Here is a 16,442-nt window from a genome sequence, read left to right on the forward strand (position 1 = left end):
TAATAATAAACAAAAATAGAATAAACAAAAATAATCGGCTACATTCAAAATGAACCCAAAATCCATAACGGTGAAATCATTATCCTTTCATTTTCCTACTTTTTGCCCCATGCATAATGCATTATATATTGCGTATATATTCTCACCATTTTTTCATAATAATTGTAAAAAAGTTACCTAACCTTTATTATACGTACAATTAAAACCATGATCAAAAACATACTCTGAAGCTTTTAAAAAAAACAAGTATAGAAGCAGCAGCTGTTTCTTTGTCTTGTCTTCTCTTCTCTTTCTTCAACTCATCTTCCGGAACGAACCACTTCTTCTTTTCTCTCTTCAACAATCAATTCAATTTCCCAATTCAGATTTCAAATCAAATTGAATCAAATCATACAAATTAAGATTTGATTTAACAATAAAAAAAAATATAATTATGGTGGAAACTCGTAGAAGTTCTTCATCATCTAAACGTTCTCTTGAATCACCTCTTCCTCCTTCTAAACGTTCCAAGGTTGAATCTTTTTACCGTTAATGATTCTGAATTATGGATATTTGAATTGGGTTCTTGTGTTTTTTGATGATTGTTTTGTTTTCTTGATTGAATTTAGGAAATTGAATCGTCTTCGTCGAATGATGACAAGGTTAAGAAACCAGTTGATCCGTCTCCGCCGCCTCCGCCTGATACTCCAGCCGTCAAGATTGAGGTTGAGGTTGGATCACCGGATCCAACCTCAATTGCTCCGACTAAACCCTCAGATTTGGACAAAACGCCTGTTCATGGTATAACTCGTTAACTATTCTAAGGCGGTTTTACACTAATATTGCGAATAACCAATCTTTTTTGTAAGAGAATTGGAACCCATCAGTTTAAAAAGAAAATTTATTTATGCCAACTTTTGTGCAAGGTGGCATTATTCAAGAATTTGCGATTTTCATCTGCATGTCATCTTTTCTTGTCAATTTTAATTTGAATTATTTGTTGTGATGGTAGTAGAGGATTTGACAGTGGTGGTGGCAAGGGAGAAGGAAGGGAAGGTGGCAGGGAAGCAACCGCGAGCTAAACGGAGCATTAGAGCTCTACCTGCTGCTTGGGGGAGGCTCATTTCAGAGAGTGCTGAGGTGGGTTTGTTTAATTTTTTTTTTTCTTTTTTTTGTTGGGTTAGTTTTTGTATCTTGTGGTGTCTTGGTTAGTCTTGTAAAGTTTTGATTTTTGAGGGTTTCTTGTATGCTAGAAGTAATCTTTTATGTTAGTGAAAGTGTGAATTATTAGAAAGACATTGTAGTTTTGTGATTATGCTTTGTTCTTGCGACGGATGTGATGTATGATAAAGTTATAGCTATTTTGATCTCTTGCAAAATGTAGCAAAGGCTGGAACTGGTTGAGTTCAATATGTGTAGTACTAAGGTTGGTGTTTTAAAGATTTTAGGTTAGGGGCAGTTAGATTTTGGCAATGTGTTATGTCTAAAGCGTTTGATGGTCCCGACAAAAGGGAGGATTATTGGAACTATTTTATACATATGCCTTTATGAATTATGAAATCCTGGTGATTCTGAATTGTAGTTGGTTCTGTTACCATTGAACATTATCAAAAGCTGATAATTGCTTTGGTGTTGATCCTTAAATTAAATAATTTGTCTTTGAGGGGTGTCATGGGTGAAGAGGCAGCCGTGTAGTATTATGTGAGACTTTGGACTTTGATTTATGTTAGATGGAATTATTGATGACCCTTGCATAAGTGATTGGCTATTGATGTAGCTAGTTGTAAGTGATTGACTCAGATATTTCTGCCTTAGCCAAGGTATGGTTGAAGTACGTATAAAACAGGGGAAATGCTGGAACCTACCTTTCTAATTGGCTATTGATGTTTATTAGTATTATGCCCGTGGGAAGCTCGTGTGTTTACCTCTTTGTCCATAGCTTTTTATTCTGTTTACATGTTAGCCCTCTTTAATATGACAAAGGTATTGTCTTGCACAATTATTATTTTGAAAAAATAAATTTGTTGACAAAAGGAATGCGCCTTGTGTTTAAGGTGCCGTCCTTTGCCTCATGCCTTGTCACCATGACCTTCATACCTGCACCACGCAGTATGCCTCGTGCCTTCCAAAACCAAGTTTTGAGTATATTGGATAGGCTCGTCGTCAACAACATTTGATCATTGAACTAACACTAGGGTACCTGGGCTCAATCATGTCATTATGTCCAGTCAATCAGCAGATTTAACATCTATTATACCGCGGGGTTGTCTAAAAAACTTCTCGTGAATGTTTGCAGTTGTCAACTGTAAACTTGCTATGCTTGCCAGTTTCTTGTAAGGTGTCTCTTGGGTTTCTCGATGTTTGTTTGATCAATTCAATAATCTTGGACGGACGCTTATGTGCTACTACTTGTTTTTGAGTTACCAAGAAAGGGTACCCTTTTGTAAAAAGGAGATCCTTTTTCATTGATGCTGTTCTGGTTATAAAATGAACATGGTCACAAGGTTGCAGGGGTCAAAACCTAATAAAGTTTCAAAGAAGACTGAACATTTGTCTGATATCTTGAATGGATTTCCAAGATCTTAAGTCTTCGCTAAGATTTATGTTTTGTTGCAATATTCTGAACAATGCATATTTATATGGTTCTTTGGCTATAAGCTTAGCTGCCTTGCATTCTTGCCTTTGTTTTTTTTGCCCCTTGAGTATATATGTAATCTTTATTCTCGATTTTAATTCTAAGTTTTTATAAAAGAAATCCAGACTTCGATTTTAAAACCTATAAGTTTACCTTGACTTTTGTATTATGTTTCACTACCCTTTTGTTTTTCACTTTTCCTTTTCTATATTTTCGCATTTTGAGGTGTGCGATCACCCATGGACGGTTCTAAAGGATGATTCATGTCAGCCGACCCCAAATCATTTTGGGATTAAGGCTCTGTTGTTGTTGTTGTTGTTGTTGTGAGTTTATATGTAACTACAATTCTATGTATTACTCCTAGTGTGAATTATATTGGTCTGGGCCATTTTGAAGGTTTATTTTATTTTATTTTATTTTATTTTACAGTGGCTTGTCCTTTCAGTATTATTTAACATATTTTAATGACTATATAATCCTCTGTTTTTTGCAGAATCCTACTCTGTCCATTTATGGCTCTGAGTTCACAATAGGTTATGGCCGTCAGTGTGATCTGAGCTTACGAGAATCACCAGTTAGTAAAAACATATGCAAGCTTAATCGAGTAGAGGTAGGCACTCTAGTAATCTGTATGTAATTTATCCATCGATGTATGAAGCAGCATTTGGTTTATGCTTGACATGTTTTTATCGATCTTGACTCACTATTTCCATTTCTTGTAATTAGCAAGGAGGCGCATCAATCATTAAGCTAGAAATTACAGTGGCGAAAGTAACAGTTACTGTAAACAATATGGCCTATCAGAAAAGCTCCTCTCCTATAACAGTAATTGGTGGCGATGAATTGATCTTTGACGGGAGACATGCTTATGTATCCTTTGTATTCATTTTATTGAATTGCTGCATTCAATTGATATAATAACAAGTTCAGTTCACGGGGTGTTATTTTCCTTCTGTTTGAGAGTGTTCTGCATGCTTCAAGGTGCTCTTTCTTACATAATTCTCTCTGCTGTCTACTTAAGTTGTAAGGCTTACTGTTCATACTCATAGGTATGTGACACGGGTGTCTGTCCAAGTGTCGCTCTTTTATGGGAAATTCTCATGTTTTGGTTTAAGATGAAGTATCCAAGTATCATTGTCAATTGTCATACTCATGTCAAGTGTGTTAGGCTGCATCCTCGAGTTCATTTGAGCAGTCAATTTCCTTGACAAGTCAACAGATTTTTCAGCAACTCTCTGAGGATACTGTGGCAGCTTCCGGCTTACCACCTTCAGTGGCCATATTGGAAGGCCAGCGTGCACCAGCTACAAGCAGAGATGCATCTACTGTAGCTGGAGCAATGGCCTCAATATCCAACATTAGTAAACGTTTTTCACGTCTTCCTTTGTCTCGAGGGAATGACGACGATTCTGGTCCAAGTTCGGGATCCGGTGCTTCAGATATTGGTACCTGTAATGTTGACATGAATGATCTCGAAGACTACACTAGTCCTGCCCTGGCTCACAAAGATGCCGTTCCTTTATCTGACGAGAATATGAATGTTGATGATCTAGAAAGGGATACTGGCTTGGATACTGACGATGGTGCAATCGCTGGCGTCAACAATGAACTGAGTCCATTGCTGCAGCTGCTTTCAGGGACTCCTCCAGTTGATGGTGATATAAGTAGAACTCTTGAGAAGTTTTTGGGAGATACCAGTGTTACTAATTTGCTGGAAGAGCAAAGGCGACTGAGGGAACTACTCAAGAATCTTGAACGTCCTAATTTTGAGTCAGCTCGGCGGCAAGAATTTAAGGATACTTTACGCAAGTCGATACTACCCTTTAGTGAAATTGACGTATCATTTGAGACTTTCCCCTATTTTTTAAGGTATAGCTTGTTTTACTTCGACTGCGTTTTTGTGTGCTGCTAGCATTTGTTGTAATTTGAACACTTTTTTTCATTGAAATTTTTGCAGACCTTTTTTCTCATGACTTGCTACTAACCTTCCTTCCACCGTGTTCTTCCAAATTTTCAATGTACGTGAGAGGAATTTTGAAAAATGGGAAGAACATGAAGCAATATAAGGAGAGTGTAATTTACTTGGTTACCAACATATATCTTGGAAATTTGTGTATTTTCTGCCCTAGTTTCCTACATATGTAATGTAATGTATGGACTTGAAAAAGTGTAGTCCACACATTTACCTCTTTGATATAGCGGATTATAATATGACTATGAGAGTCTGTGTTGGTTTAAGCTAATAAATTGGTCAGTTGAACGATTTTGTTGTGTTGTTGATTGAAGAATGTAGGTGGTTTCTGGTAAATTGCTAAGTGTTGTTGATCAAAGAATTGTAAGCTGACAGGCTTTGGTTTAGAAAATTTGGATACTTGTAATGCGAAGACTTCATGTTCTCCTATTCTGTAGAACTTTTCATGTCTATGTCCAATTCCTCCATTTCAGTTTTCATTTTTTTTTTTTCATTTTTTTTTGAAATTGTTTTCTTCAATTCAGATGACTCAGTTTTTTCTCATTATCTAAAAGTTGTTCTTCACCATAAACAGTGAAACCACCAAGAGTATCCTGATTGCTGCTGCATACTTTCCTCTGAAAAGCACCAAATTATCGAAGTATGCATCTGACCTTCCCACTGTCTGCCCTAGAATACTCTTATCAGGACCAGCAGGTAGCATTCATATCCGTGCTTTATGTTTCATTTGCGCATCCTGTATCTAATTTGATATCAACTATTTTCTTGCGGCGCGCACTCGTACTTGATTCATAGTTCATACTTGATTCACATCGAGATTTATATTTCAGGGTCAGAGATTTACCAAGAAACTTTATCAAAGGCATTGGCTAAGCATTTTAATGCTAAAATTTTGATAGTGGAGGGTCTTCTGTTGCCTGGGGTGAGCTCCTAAAATATATGGTGCTATCAACGTTTGACTACCTTCATTTTTCTAGTCAATTAAATAGCTTATAATGCGTTAAGAGGTTGTCGGTTTCGGTAGATGCTTTTGATGATATATTTGCTTGTTGGGAAAAATGGTGATGGATGAATTATTTCAGGGACCTACTGTGAAGGAAGCTGATATTTCAAAAGAAAGCTCCAAACCTGAAAAGCCTAGCATACACGCAAAACATGCAGTATCTGCGGCATTAAGACTGAAGAAACCAGCCTCAAGTGTTGAGGCAGACATCACTATTGGACCTGCTAGGACAGCTCAACTACCCAAAAATGAAGCATCGACTGCATCTTCAAGGCAGTACAGTTTTAAAGAGGGTGAGTATATTTTGCTCACAAAGACTCATGGGAGACTGTCTCACTCAATTGTGTTTCGTTTGGTCTTGTCTCCCCGTTCCTTATTTTTTTTCTGTTTCTTGATACACTGTGCCTCCAGTGTTGCAATTACGCCGTACGATTTTCTCACCTCTTTGATGTTTATATTTCGCAAAACCCAGTACTCTTTACGGCTTGAGCAGATGAGCTAACGTGGCTACCTTGACTTTCTCTGTCAATCTGTCACCGCTTAGCAAGTCCTTCTCCATTTACGGTAGAAGAGTTGGGAATGTGGGCTTGAGGAGGGCCAGCAGGGTATATGGCTAAGCTATTGGCCCTTATTTGGTCGTGGCTAGGGTGGTTATTTCGACAGCATAATACCCCATAAGCCCTTTTGTATGTCTTGTTCCACTGTGGTGGCATAAGGGGACCTTGTCAATTGTCATACTTGATTGGCATGAGGTATTTTTAAGGCCTCAGGTGGATGGGTTATCTTATCAATCCAAATATTTATTTGCCACATTCCTGTGTGAAGCTAAGATGAACCGTCCTAAATTTTGACATTCCTTGTTTCTTGTTTATTTTTGCTCGTTTGGCGTATTATTTGTGGGACACAATTTTATAATTCACTGATATATATAATTTTTATTTCGCAGGTGATAGAGTGAAGTTTGTAGGTCCAAGTTCAACGCCACCACCTGTGGCTTCAATAGTGCCACAACTGAGGTATTTTGCCTTTTATCGTCATCTCTTGTTGGTGCTGCCGACCATTTTTTCTGTTGCTTGTTTTAACATCTCCTTTCGAAGTGTGATATATTGCGCAATGAGCTTCTTAGTGTATGATTCAAGGTGTTGACTAATTGTATTTGTTGTCACAAAACAATGTATGAAACCTGATCTAGATTGTGATCATCTTTTGAAACATTTTCTTCTGCATGAGGAGTGACCTTAAATAAAGCTTATTGATTGCAAAGGCAAACCATGACCTAGACTTAGATAGTATGTTGCGTCAATCTCAATACTTTTGCATCTCCCCTTTCGGCTGTAGAATCATTCTCTGTCACTTTCTAATGAATATATTATTAGGTTGCCAGGGTATGTATCTTAGACAAGCTTTATGCATAAATCAAAGGTTGTGTTAGTGGGAGGCATTGCTTCAAGGCCACGTAGGTCGAGCACTTTAGTGGCTTAATTTTATTGTCTAGTGCTTATGTTTTCCATTGAAAATCTGCGGCTGTTTGGTCCTCATATTAAGTGGCTGATTTTGTTCTTTAGTTTTCTCCATAAACTAAAACAAACATTGAACTGAAACTTTAACATAACCTGAATTATAATCAATTGTCCCAAGCTGTGAATATCATAACCTGAACAATAAAGCACTAATTTACAATATTAAAGAATTCAACAGTTCAGATCTAATATCGTGTGAAACAGATCTTGTATGCTCGGCTAATATGACGAAGCTATTGGACCAGAATACAAGTTTAAATAGTCTAATGTGAATTTCTTTCGCAACATTTCACCAGAGGTTTTTCTTGATATTTACTTGACAATCCAAAACGTAAACTCAGTCTACTGTCTCTAATTTTATATATTTTTGGCGAAACATTTAACCTTCAATCTCTTTACCTTCTACGAATATAGGCTATACCAAACTAGTAACCTAATTGACAAAACGGAATAATTACTTGGAAAAATCCTAATTTGAAAAAAAAAACGCAATTAGTTCAATCAAAAACAAAAAATCATGCAACTTAATTATCAAAACGGAATAGTTACTTTGTTTGAGTTGTGAATTGAAAACTACAGTCGAAGAATTTGGAGGAATTTCATTAGGTTTTGAGAGGAAGGAAAAAGAGAGAATTTAGTTTTCTTTTTTTGAGGGGAAGGGTAGTGTATGCAAGTTTTATGAAAAAGTGTATGATTTTGTAAAAGGTGTATATGAAAGAGGAATTGCGTAAAATTGATATAATGTGTGGTTGTTACATGGTAATAGGTTGAACGATTGAGTAAGTCAGTTTTACCCTCATGGCCTCATATTGAAGGATCTCCCCTGTTTTTATTTGTCTCATGTTATTATAACTTTCGATTACCGGCAATTTGATTTAGAAATTCAAATATTTCAGGAAAATTTTATGCTTAAGTATCAATTCAAGTAGTTAATAAACACTATTCCACGCGCTGCGTGGGTCCAATACTTTTGTTGTTTATAAGTTAGAAAATGATGGTGAATGGTGCTTAGCATCATAGTCTGTAACTTGGTACGTGAATACTTTTTACTCCATATATAATTTCGTTGACGAGGGAACTCTCAGATTCTTTAGCTTCTTTTTCAATGGAAATTCTGTGGATAATATCCTTGATTGGTACTCCGTAGAATGAATCTCACTATTTTCTAATTTTGCTTAGTCAAACTAGTTTTTTCCCCTTTTAAACATGCTTCAAATGTGATTTTCACTAACATGCCCACCGCCATGATAGGAATTTTTCAAGATCTTCCACCTTCAAAGCAACTATGAGAAAGTATAATTCACGAACGTAAGGACGATTCTTCTAATTGAAAGAAGGTATATTTAGTGCTACTGTTATAGTTGATTACTGAAATTTCTTCTTGCGGTTGTTTCTTGTTCGCAGTCCCAAAGGGCCTACATATGGCAATCGAGGTAAAGTTGTCCTTGTTTTTAAGGGAAATAAGGCATCAAAGATCGGTGTGAGATTCGATGAGCCAGTTCCTGGTGGCTGCAATCTTGGAGGTAGTTGTGAAAATGGACATGGTTACTTTTGCACAGGTGATTTCTAGCCTCTTACATTTTTGTGTTTCTTGTGTTTAGTGATGCTTCTGTGTATGCATTGTGATTGTTATTATTCTCATTATCTACATTTGTTGGTGGTGAATGACGACTTGTATCTATTTGCAGCCGAAGGGTTATGCTTGGAGAATTCTGCCAGTGATGAGTCTCACAAGCTGGTCATAAATGAAATTTTCGAGGTGAATATTTTTTCATAAGACATATCTTAGTGTTCCTCACTTTTTCCTTATGTTTTGCTCCATGGTCTTCGTGATTAGGTTGCAAAAGATGAATGTAAAAGTTGTCCTTTAATATTGCTTTTAAAAGATATGGAGAAGTCCATAGCGGCCAATCCAGATGTTTTTCCAGAGCTTAAAAGTAAGCTTGAAAATCTGCCTGACAATCTGGTGGTCATTGCCTCCCACACACAAGCTGACAGCAGGAAAGAAAAGGTATATGATTGAGCTTTTATGTGCTTAGTCTTCATTGAGCAACTTTGCCAATGTCTTGAAAATATGTTCTCACAAGCGTGGGGAATTTTCGAATTTTTTTCAGTCACACCCAGGAGGTCTTTTGTTTACCAAGTTTGGCAGCAGCGCAGCTTTCCTTGACCTTGGTCTCCCGGTATACACTATGCTCTAGACTTGTTTGCTACACCTTCATGATCCATTTTTTTGTTTGAGTGAGGGGACACCTTCAAGTGCAAAGTGCACAGCGTACAAAAGGAATAATGATCTATTTCGAGTAAATAGTAATGACAGTGGATAATGGACTATGTTTTATGATATAGACGTTATTAGCTCAGATTTCAAATATGTATTGGTAAAACACATTTAGATCATTTAGTATAATCGATAAATGCAATATAAACCCATCATTTAACATGTAAAAAATGGATATAAAAAGTATATTTGTTTTTATCTCAGATTGGGGCTACATATCTTCATCACCGTATTTGATGAGATATAGGCTTTAAAAAAAATACGCAATTGGGATGAAACTGAACAACAACATTACACCAATGCCTCAATGGCTCCCGCAAACTACGGATGTACACAGCCTTACCCCTGTGTTACCAACACAAAAAGGCGGTTTCTGAATGATCCCTGTGTCAGGCGTTCCATCTGCTGTCGGTAGATCAGTAAGCTTAACCACAATAGAAATAAGCGTGTACAATTTAGTGAGCCATTTGGCTTATTCCATCATAATCCATAACCATAGAGCAATGAGTCTTTGACTCCAATTGGGGTGATACTAAGCAGAGAAAAATATTACCATTTTCTATTTTTTGCAAAAACCAAGAAAATCCTCTCATGATGGCATTTTGTTTTTAAGAGATGCGTAATCTTTCTTCAAATTTTTAATTATAGAACTTCGAACCCCGGCTAATTTTTGTATTTTTCCAGAACTAATGTGTTCAGAAACTGTCACGTTTAGATCAAACTCTTCAAGTTTGTGAACCTCAAAAGGCGAGTTTGCCTATTTTATTATATTTTTTTTTTAATTTCCTTCGTTTGCATATACACTGGCATACACTGGCAATAGTATTGCAGACTTGCAGTGTACAATGTTATGGTGCATTAATGTGAAATATAGGCAAATAAATTCTAGAGTCTAAGTTGATGGGAAATGCTGGAATATAAGACATTCTATATTTTACATGGTAGAGTTTATAAGGTGAAGTTTGAGTAAGAGATTGACATGCCATCAGCTACTATATTTTTATATAGATGGATTACGAGTCATCAAAACATGATTTAAGTGATGCGTCATGCATAGTCGGTAGTGCTAAACTAAGTGGTTACATTGTTACAGGATAGTATTGGTAGGTTGAGTGATAGGAATAACAAAGATGGCCCAAAGACAATGAAGCAGCTGACTCGCCTTTTTACAAACAAAATTACCATACAGATGCCTCAGGTGATGAATGGTCTTCTCTGTTGCCAGATTTTTTTTTTGGGTAGTGCTTTTTTATTACAATAATTTTCCCCCTTAAAATAACAGGATGACGATCTGCTATCGGACTGGAAGCAGAAGCTGGAACGTGATATGGAAACCTTGAAGGCTCAGTCAAATATCATCAGCATTCGCTCTGTAAGCCTGCTGCAGTACTTATTGGGGTTTAATTGTGTGGTCCTGGCTATCTAGACTTGTATAGTAATGTGGTTAATTGAATGATCCAATCTTATACTTCCTATAGGGCTATAGGCCGTGAAACTACAATGCTGTTAGTGAAGATACACAAGTCTATTGTTTTAACTAATAGACTGCTGATTATTAACCAATAAGGCCTTTTGATTATTCGGCTTGGAATAACCGAAGGAGAATCTAGTGGTTCTGAGCTTGAGTTCATCTACTTGATGTATTGAGTTTTCTGGCTTTCTATATACATATGCTAAACAATAAGCTGCATTAACATGGCAACATCTCATGTAAAAGGTCAAAGAGTTGTCAGAATCACGAGTTATATTCTTGGTTGCATATGATGAAATTTAGCAACCCTGTAGGAAGTTGCACTTTTCGTATGACTTACATGTTGCTTTTTGAAGGTTTTGAGCCGTATAGGGATCGAATGTTCTGATATCGAGATGCTGAGCATCAAGGATAAAGCACTTACAACTGAAAGTTAGTCCCGTTGTCCCTTTCTAATTACACATGCGCACAGTTACATGCAATATTTGGGCTAATGCGCTTTAATGTTGTAGGTGTGGAAAAAATAATTGGCTGGGCATTAACTCATCACTTTATGCATTGTACTGAAGCTCCAGTAAATGATTCTAAAGTGGTGATGTCTAGTGAAAGGTCATTTTCACGTTTGAATTCCTTTTTGTTATCATTTATGTTGATTGGGCTCTATAATGCATGGGCTAGTATAATGCACATGTTGTTTTGACATGAGTATTGACTTTCTTTTGCAGTATTAGGCATGGACTTCATATTTTGCAGGGCACCGAAGATGAAAATAAGAGCGCAAAGAAGTCGTTGAAGGTATCTATCTTACTGAAACTCATTACAACAGTAACATTCATCTATTCTTGGTATCTAAAGGGAGCTTGATACTTTGTATTTCTCCTAGTTTAGCAGGTGCTAACCTAGAATCTTTCTTTATCAGGATGTCGTCACTGAGAATGATTTCGAAAAGAAGCTTCTTGTGGATGTTATCCCATCTAATGAAATTGGAGTTACTTTTGATGACATTGGTGCACTGGAAACTGTTAAAGACACACTAAAGGAATTGGTAATGCTACCACTTCAAAGGCCTGAATTATTCACAAAAGGACAATTGACGAAGGTTTTCACTTTCTACAATCTATATGCTTTTATGATTCCTTCTCTCTCTTTTCCCTTTTTGTTGCTAAAACCCATCTCTTCCGTAGCCTTGCAAAGGAATACTACTTTTTGGCCCCCCTGGTACCGGGAAAACCATGCTTGCAAAGGCTGTTGCTACCGAGGCTGGGGCGAACTTCATTAACATATCAATGTCGAGCATCGCGTCAAAGGTGTTTCTTTTTCTCGATTTCATATTCATTCTATTTTTTTTCCCTTCTGATCTTGACTTATTTTCTTGTTGATCTTATTTTGTTTATAGTGGTTTGGCGAAGGAGAAAAATATGTGAAAGCAGTTTTTTCTTTAGCCAGTAAGATTGCTCCGAGTGTCATTTTTGTTGATGAGGTAGGTTCCATTTGCTCATGGTCTTGTCTTTTCATAGCTGAGATTATGAATGGAATACTTTATCTACTCTATTTCCCTTCAGTTCTTAATTCTATGTTTCTCCATTGGAGAATAGGTTGATAGCATGTTAGGAAGACGTGAAAATCCAGGAGAACATGAAGCTATGAGAAAGATGAAGAATGAGTTTATGGTTAACTGGGATGGTTTGCGTACTAAGGATCGAGAACGTGTCCTCGTGCTTGCTGCAACTAATAGGCCTTTTGATTTGGATGAAGCTGTTATTAGGAGGCTACCGCGAAGGTCAAGCTCTTCTCTCATAATCTAGTACTCGCTTCTTTTCACAAGTTACCTGTCTCAGTAGTGGTTTGTCTTAGTCTTAAAAAATCTATTTTGTCATGGGATAGTTTGTTATTCTACATATTTTATGGTTTAATTTTGACATTTTGTTGTCTACCCCTTTCCATGAATGAACTTCTTTGTTATTCCACATAGTTGGATATTTTCTTTTCGTTTATTAGCTGTGGTCATTATGGTTTGTGACTCTACATATTCAATCAACTTGCATATCTTATACTGTACTTAATTCTTGTGCAAAAGGACTCGCCTCTCGTTGTTTGATTTGCACAAAGCTAAGGGAGTACAGTAAGATGTGAATGGAAATAGAAGTTGATGAAAGATGTGGGGTCACAAACCATAATGACCATAAACACTTACAAAAAGTAAAGATGCTAGTGGGAAGCTTGTTCATGTATACGTAAAAGTGGAGACCAGAATGTTTATTACAGGACGATGAGTATTTATATGTTAAGTCACTTAACATCATAGGTTTATAGTAAAACTAAACACAGCTACATCTTTCCAGATTGAATACACTTAACTATATATATAAACCATTGCGTATGCTGTGGGAAAGCAAGATATTATTTGTTATGGAGACGGCATATCATTTATGGTCCAGCTAGCCCTTTAAAAAGTATTGTTAAAATGTTACAGATTGATGGTTGGCCTGCCAGATGCACCTAACAGGGAAAAAATTTTGCGAGTAATTTTGGCAAAAGAGGAGTTGGCACTTGATGTTGATCTTGCTCAAGTTGCCAATATGACTGATGGATACTCTGGAAGTGACCTGAAGGTTCTTATTCCTTTCTTTTGACCTCTTCCAACTTAAAGCTGAATCATCTTTTGATAATTGTGTTTAATGTGGTGTGGTGCAGAATCTTTGCGTAACTGCTGCCTATTGTCCTATCCGCGAAATATTAGAGAAGGAGAAGAAGGTAATGCCATTATTTGTTCACGGATCTTCTTGTTTATGGCAGTCGTCTAACTTATAGCAGCATCATAAAAATGTGAAAACAGTAAAAAGAACGACCCTTTGACATTGTTATTAATTTCAATGCAATAGTGAAAGCTATTTTATGCTATGTTATAAGAACTGGGGGAAGGGTGTTGCGGCATGGTTTTATTATCGGCCATGGCATTGAGCCGCTTCTGAGTTATCAAGGTTTTGGAGGTTACTTTGACCGCATTTAACCGTGATTCGAGGCGATATTGGCTGCATTTAGTGACATTAGTTGGTGACAACGGAGATTTAATACTATTGGGTGTCAGACACGGGTACATATACTAGTTTTGGACTCAACTTGATTCTATTGTTAACAGGCCCTCGTCCTGAGATGAGGGTATTGGGCGAGGACATGTTCTCAACCCAAAAATGCTAGTTATAAATGTAGATTAAAAGGGATTTAGAAAGATGTTTGAGAAATAAGGCATAAAATCATTAACTGTCCCAAATGTTTTCCTCTACTTTTGTCATGTTGAGACGGTGAATCTCCCTTTTCTAGTTCTTATGAGAGAAGTGCCAGATTGGAGTCTTGACGTCATGTAGACACGAGTACGGTTCCGATGGTAAAAACTCTATGTAACATGGATTTATGTCTTTTCCCGAGTACATTAGAAATTAGAATTTCTATATCCTGCTCATAACCCACTATATTATTGCACGAGTTGGCAATTGGGTCTTACTCTGTGGGACGGCCTAGGATTAGTAGTTGAGTTGATTCTTGAAGATTCCTGGCTGAAGCAAAAAAACTATATGGCTTCTTTTGCTTGCTTGCTTGTATATCGTTACTTTTGCGCAACAGTGTAACAGAGAGCCACCTTTTGTACTGAGACTCAAACCATAATCTGAAGTGATGGTATTTATTAGAGGGGGTAGGAACTGGGAATGATATCCTTAAAGGTATGTTAGTCTGACTTGGACACGGCTATTTAGCGAATAAGTTTTCAGATCTCTGGCTTGAGTGAAGAGTCGAAGTGTCGTGTCGGAATGTTTAAGCTTCGGGTATCATTCGTTGTTTGTCCCCATTGGAAACAGTGGTCTGTTTGTATGCAAAATTTGTCTCACGAAAGTTTATCAAATGGGGTGTACTGCAGGAGAAAGCCTTGGCGTCAACTGAAAGTAGATCACCTATACTATGCGGTGGTGATGATGTGCGTTCTTTAAACATGAGTGACTTCAAATATGCCCAAGAGCAGGTTTGTGCTTACCTACTCTGAATGTCAATTTCTAAATCGTGTGTTTGGAGACTGTAAAATTTTCTGTTAAAGTCGGGTCCATTCAGGTTGCGTGTCAAATTTTTATTTGTGTCTATGTTGAGTCTTGACCCACCATAGGTACATGAAATACGGAGCAGCAACGTTTTTTTGCCCTCCAAGGGCTACTGTGGTGGTCTTTGCATTCATCGTTCGAAGATATATAACTTAGGTCATGGATGTTTTATATGCAGGTATGCGCAAGCTTCTCGTCAGAGTCAACCAATATGAACGAACTCATACGGTGGAATGATCTTTACGGAGAAGGTGGGTCGAGGAAGAAGAGCTCCCTTAGCTATTTCATGTAGAGATCTGTATATTCATCATCTTTACCGTAGTCTTCTGAAGAGCCCTCTCATTTAACGATTAGCTCCGATCTGAAATCATTAGCTCAATTGTATAGCTTATAGAATCCTAATTTTCGATCTCTGAGGATACTTAGAATAAGAAATTCCTGGATTTGGTTGTATCGACTCGTAATGTAAATGTGAGCTTTAGGAATTGATGCATTTATTTAATGAGTGTTCAAATGATACACAAGTAGTGAGCTAGATTAAACTGTATACAACTAACTGGACCAACAATTGTAAGTATCTGACTTATTGCATTGTTACTCTTTGGGTCTTCTTAATAGGGTTTTAGCGGATCCTCTTGAATATCGTTTTGTCTATTTACTCGCCCAAGGATTATTTTTATATTGTATTATCCTATTTTTAGCCAGTAACCTTTTTATTTCTAGTGAACATACAACCAGTTAACCACACGGCCGAGAGTTAAATTTGGACCATTGGAAAACTGATGGATCTCCATCTCTTTTTAAGAACAAAGCGTCTTACTTGTGGCGGACATTATCTATCACAAGCTTGCGCCTTGCTTATGACAGACATTATCCGTCACAAGCTTGTGACAGATAGTGCTCCTCTCACAATAAGGCAAGTAGGAGGGCAGGTGGAGGAAATGGAGCACCCCATAGATAGTGTCACTTGTATATTGTGAAAGAGGTACTATCCGTCTTCAGCTTGTGACGGATAGTGTCCGTCTTCAATGAGAATTTGTGTAAGAAATGACGAGGATGCTTACTTGTTTTAAAGGGGTAACTTTTTTTTTTTTTTTTTTTTTTACACTAACAAAAATAGATAAAAAAACTTAAAAAAAGAGATTATGAAAAGACATGATCACTATCCTATTCACCCCCCCCCCCCCCCCCCCTTAAGACAGAAACTAAGAGAGACACAATGAAAATGGGACGCAATAGACTTTAAATCATCGATAATGCACTTAGCAGATGCAATCGCCTTCTCCGCTTCAGCAACCTGCATAACCAAGATAAGACAATCCGTAACAAGTCTAAACATGAAGGCATCCTTCGTCCAAGGCCCATTTGAGTGTCATGATAGCTGCATGTCCTTCGGCATGCAGGGCAGAAGATGCAAGCGAACAAGCGTGAGTAGTATTCCTTAAGGTCCCATTGCCATCCAACAAGCACCACCCTATGTCAGAACTTCTATC

General features: G+C 37.3%; 1 protein-coding gene across 2 annotated transcripts; it reads left to right on the forward strand.

The window, feature by feature from the left end:
• The first annotated feature begins 155 nt into the window (after positions 1-155).
• Positions 156-15,564, forward strand: LOC141603047 (uncharacterized). Of its 2 annotated transcripts, none has more exons than XM_074422873.1 (28): positions 156-511; positions 609-780; positions 992-1,119; positions 3,108-3,224; positions 3,341-3,484; positions 3,834-4,483; positions 5,161-5,282; positions 5,417-5,508; positions 5,669-5,882; positions 6,536-6,605; positions 8,361-8,417; positions 8,514-8,668; positions 8,798-8,868; positions 8,947-9,120; positions 9,224-9,292; positions 10,484-10,588; positions 10,673-10,762; positions 11,218-11,293; positions 11,374-11,470; positions 11,587-11,656; positions 11,781-11,960; positions 12,046-12,168; positions 12,258-12,341; positions 12,457-12,641; positions 13,335-13,473; positions 13,556-13,615; positions 14,775-14,876; positions 15,128-15,564. In XM_074422873.1, exons 1-28 carry the CDS (start codon positions 434-436, stop codon positions 15,239-15,241), a joined length of 3,738 nt encoding a protein of 1,245 aa, XP_074278974.1. In that variant the 5' UTR covers positions 156-433; the 3' UTR covers positions 15,242-15,564. The 2 variants fall into 2 exon arrangements, with proteins under 2 accessions (XP_074278974.1, XP_074278975.1); XM_074422874.1 differs by having other exon boundaries at positions 995-1,119.
• Positions 15,565-16,442: the final 878 nt, after the last annotated feature.

The sequence above is a fragment of the Silene latifolia genome, chromosome 1, assembly GCF_048544455.1.
Source record: "Silene latifolia isolate original U9 population chromosome 1, ASM4854445v1, whole genome shotgun sequence".
Taxonomy (NCBI): domain Eukaryota; kingdom Viridiplantae; phylum Streptophyta; class Magnoliopsida; order Caryophyllales; family Caryophyllaceae; genus Silene; species Silene latifolia.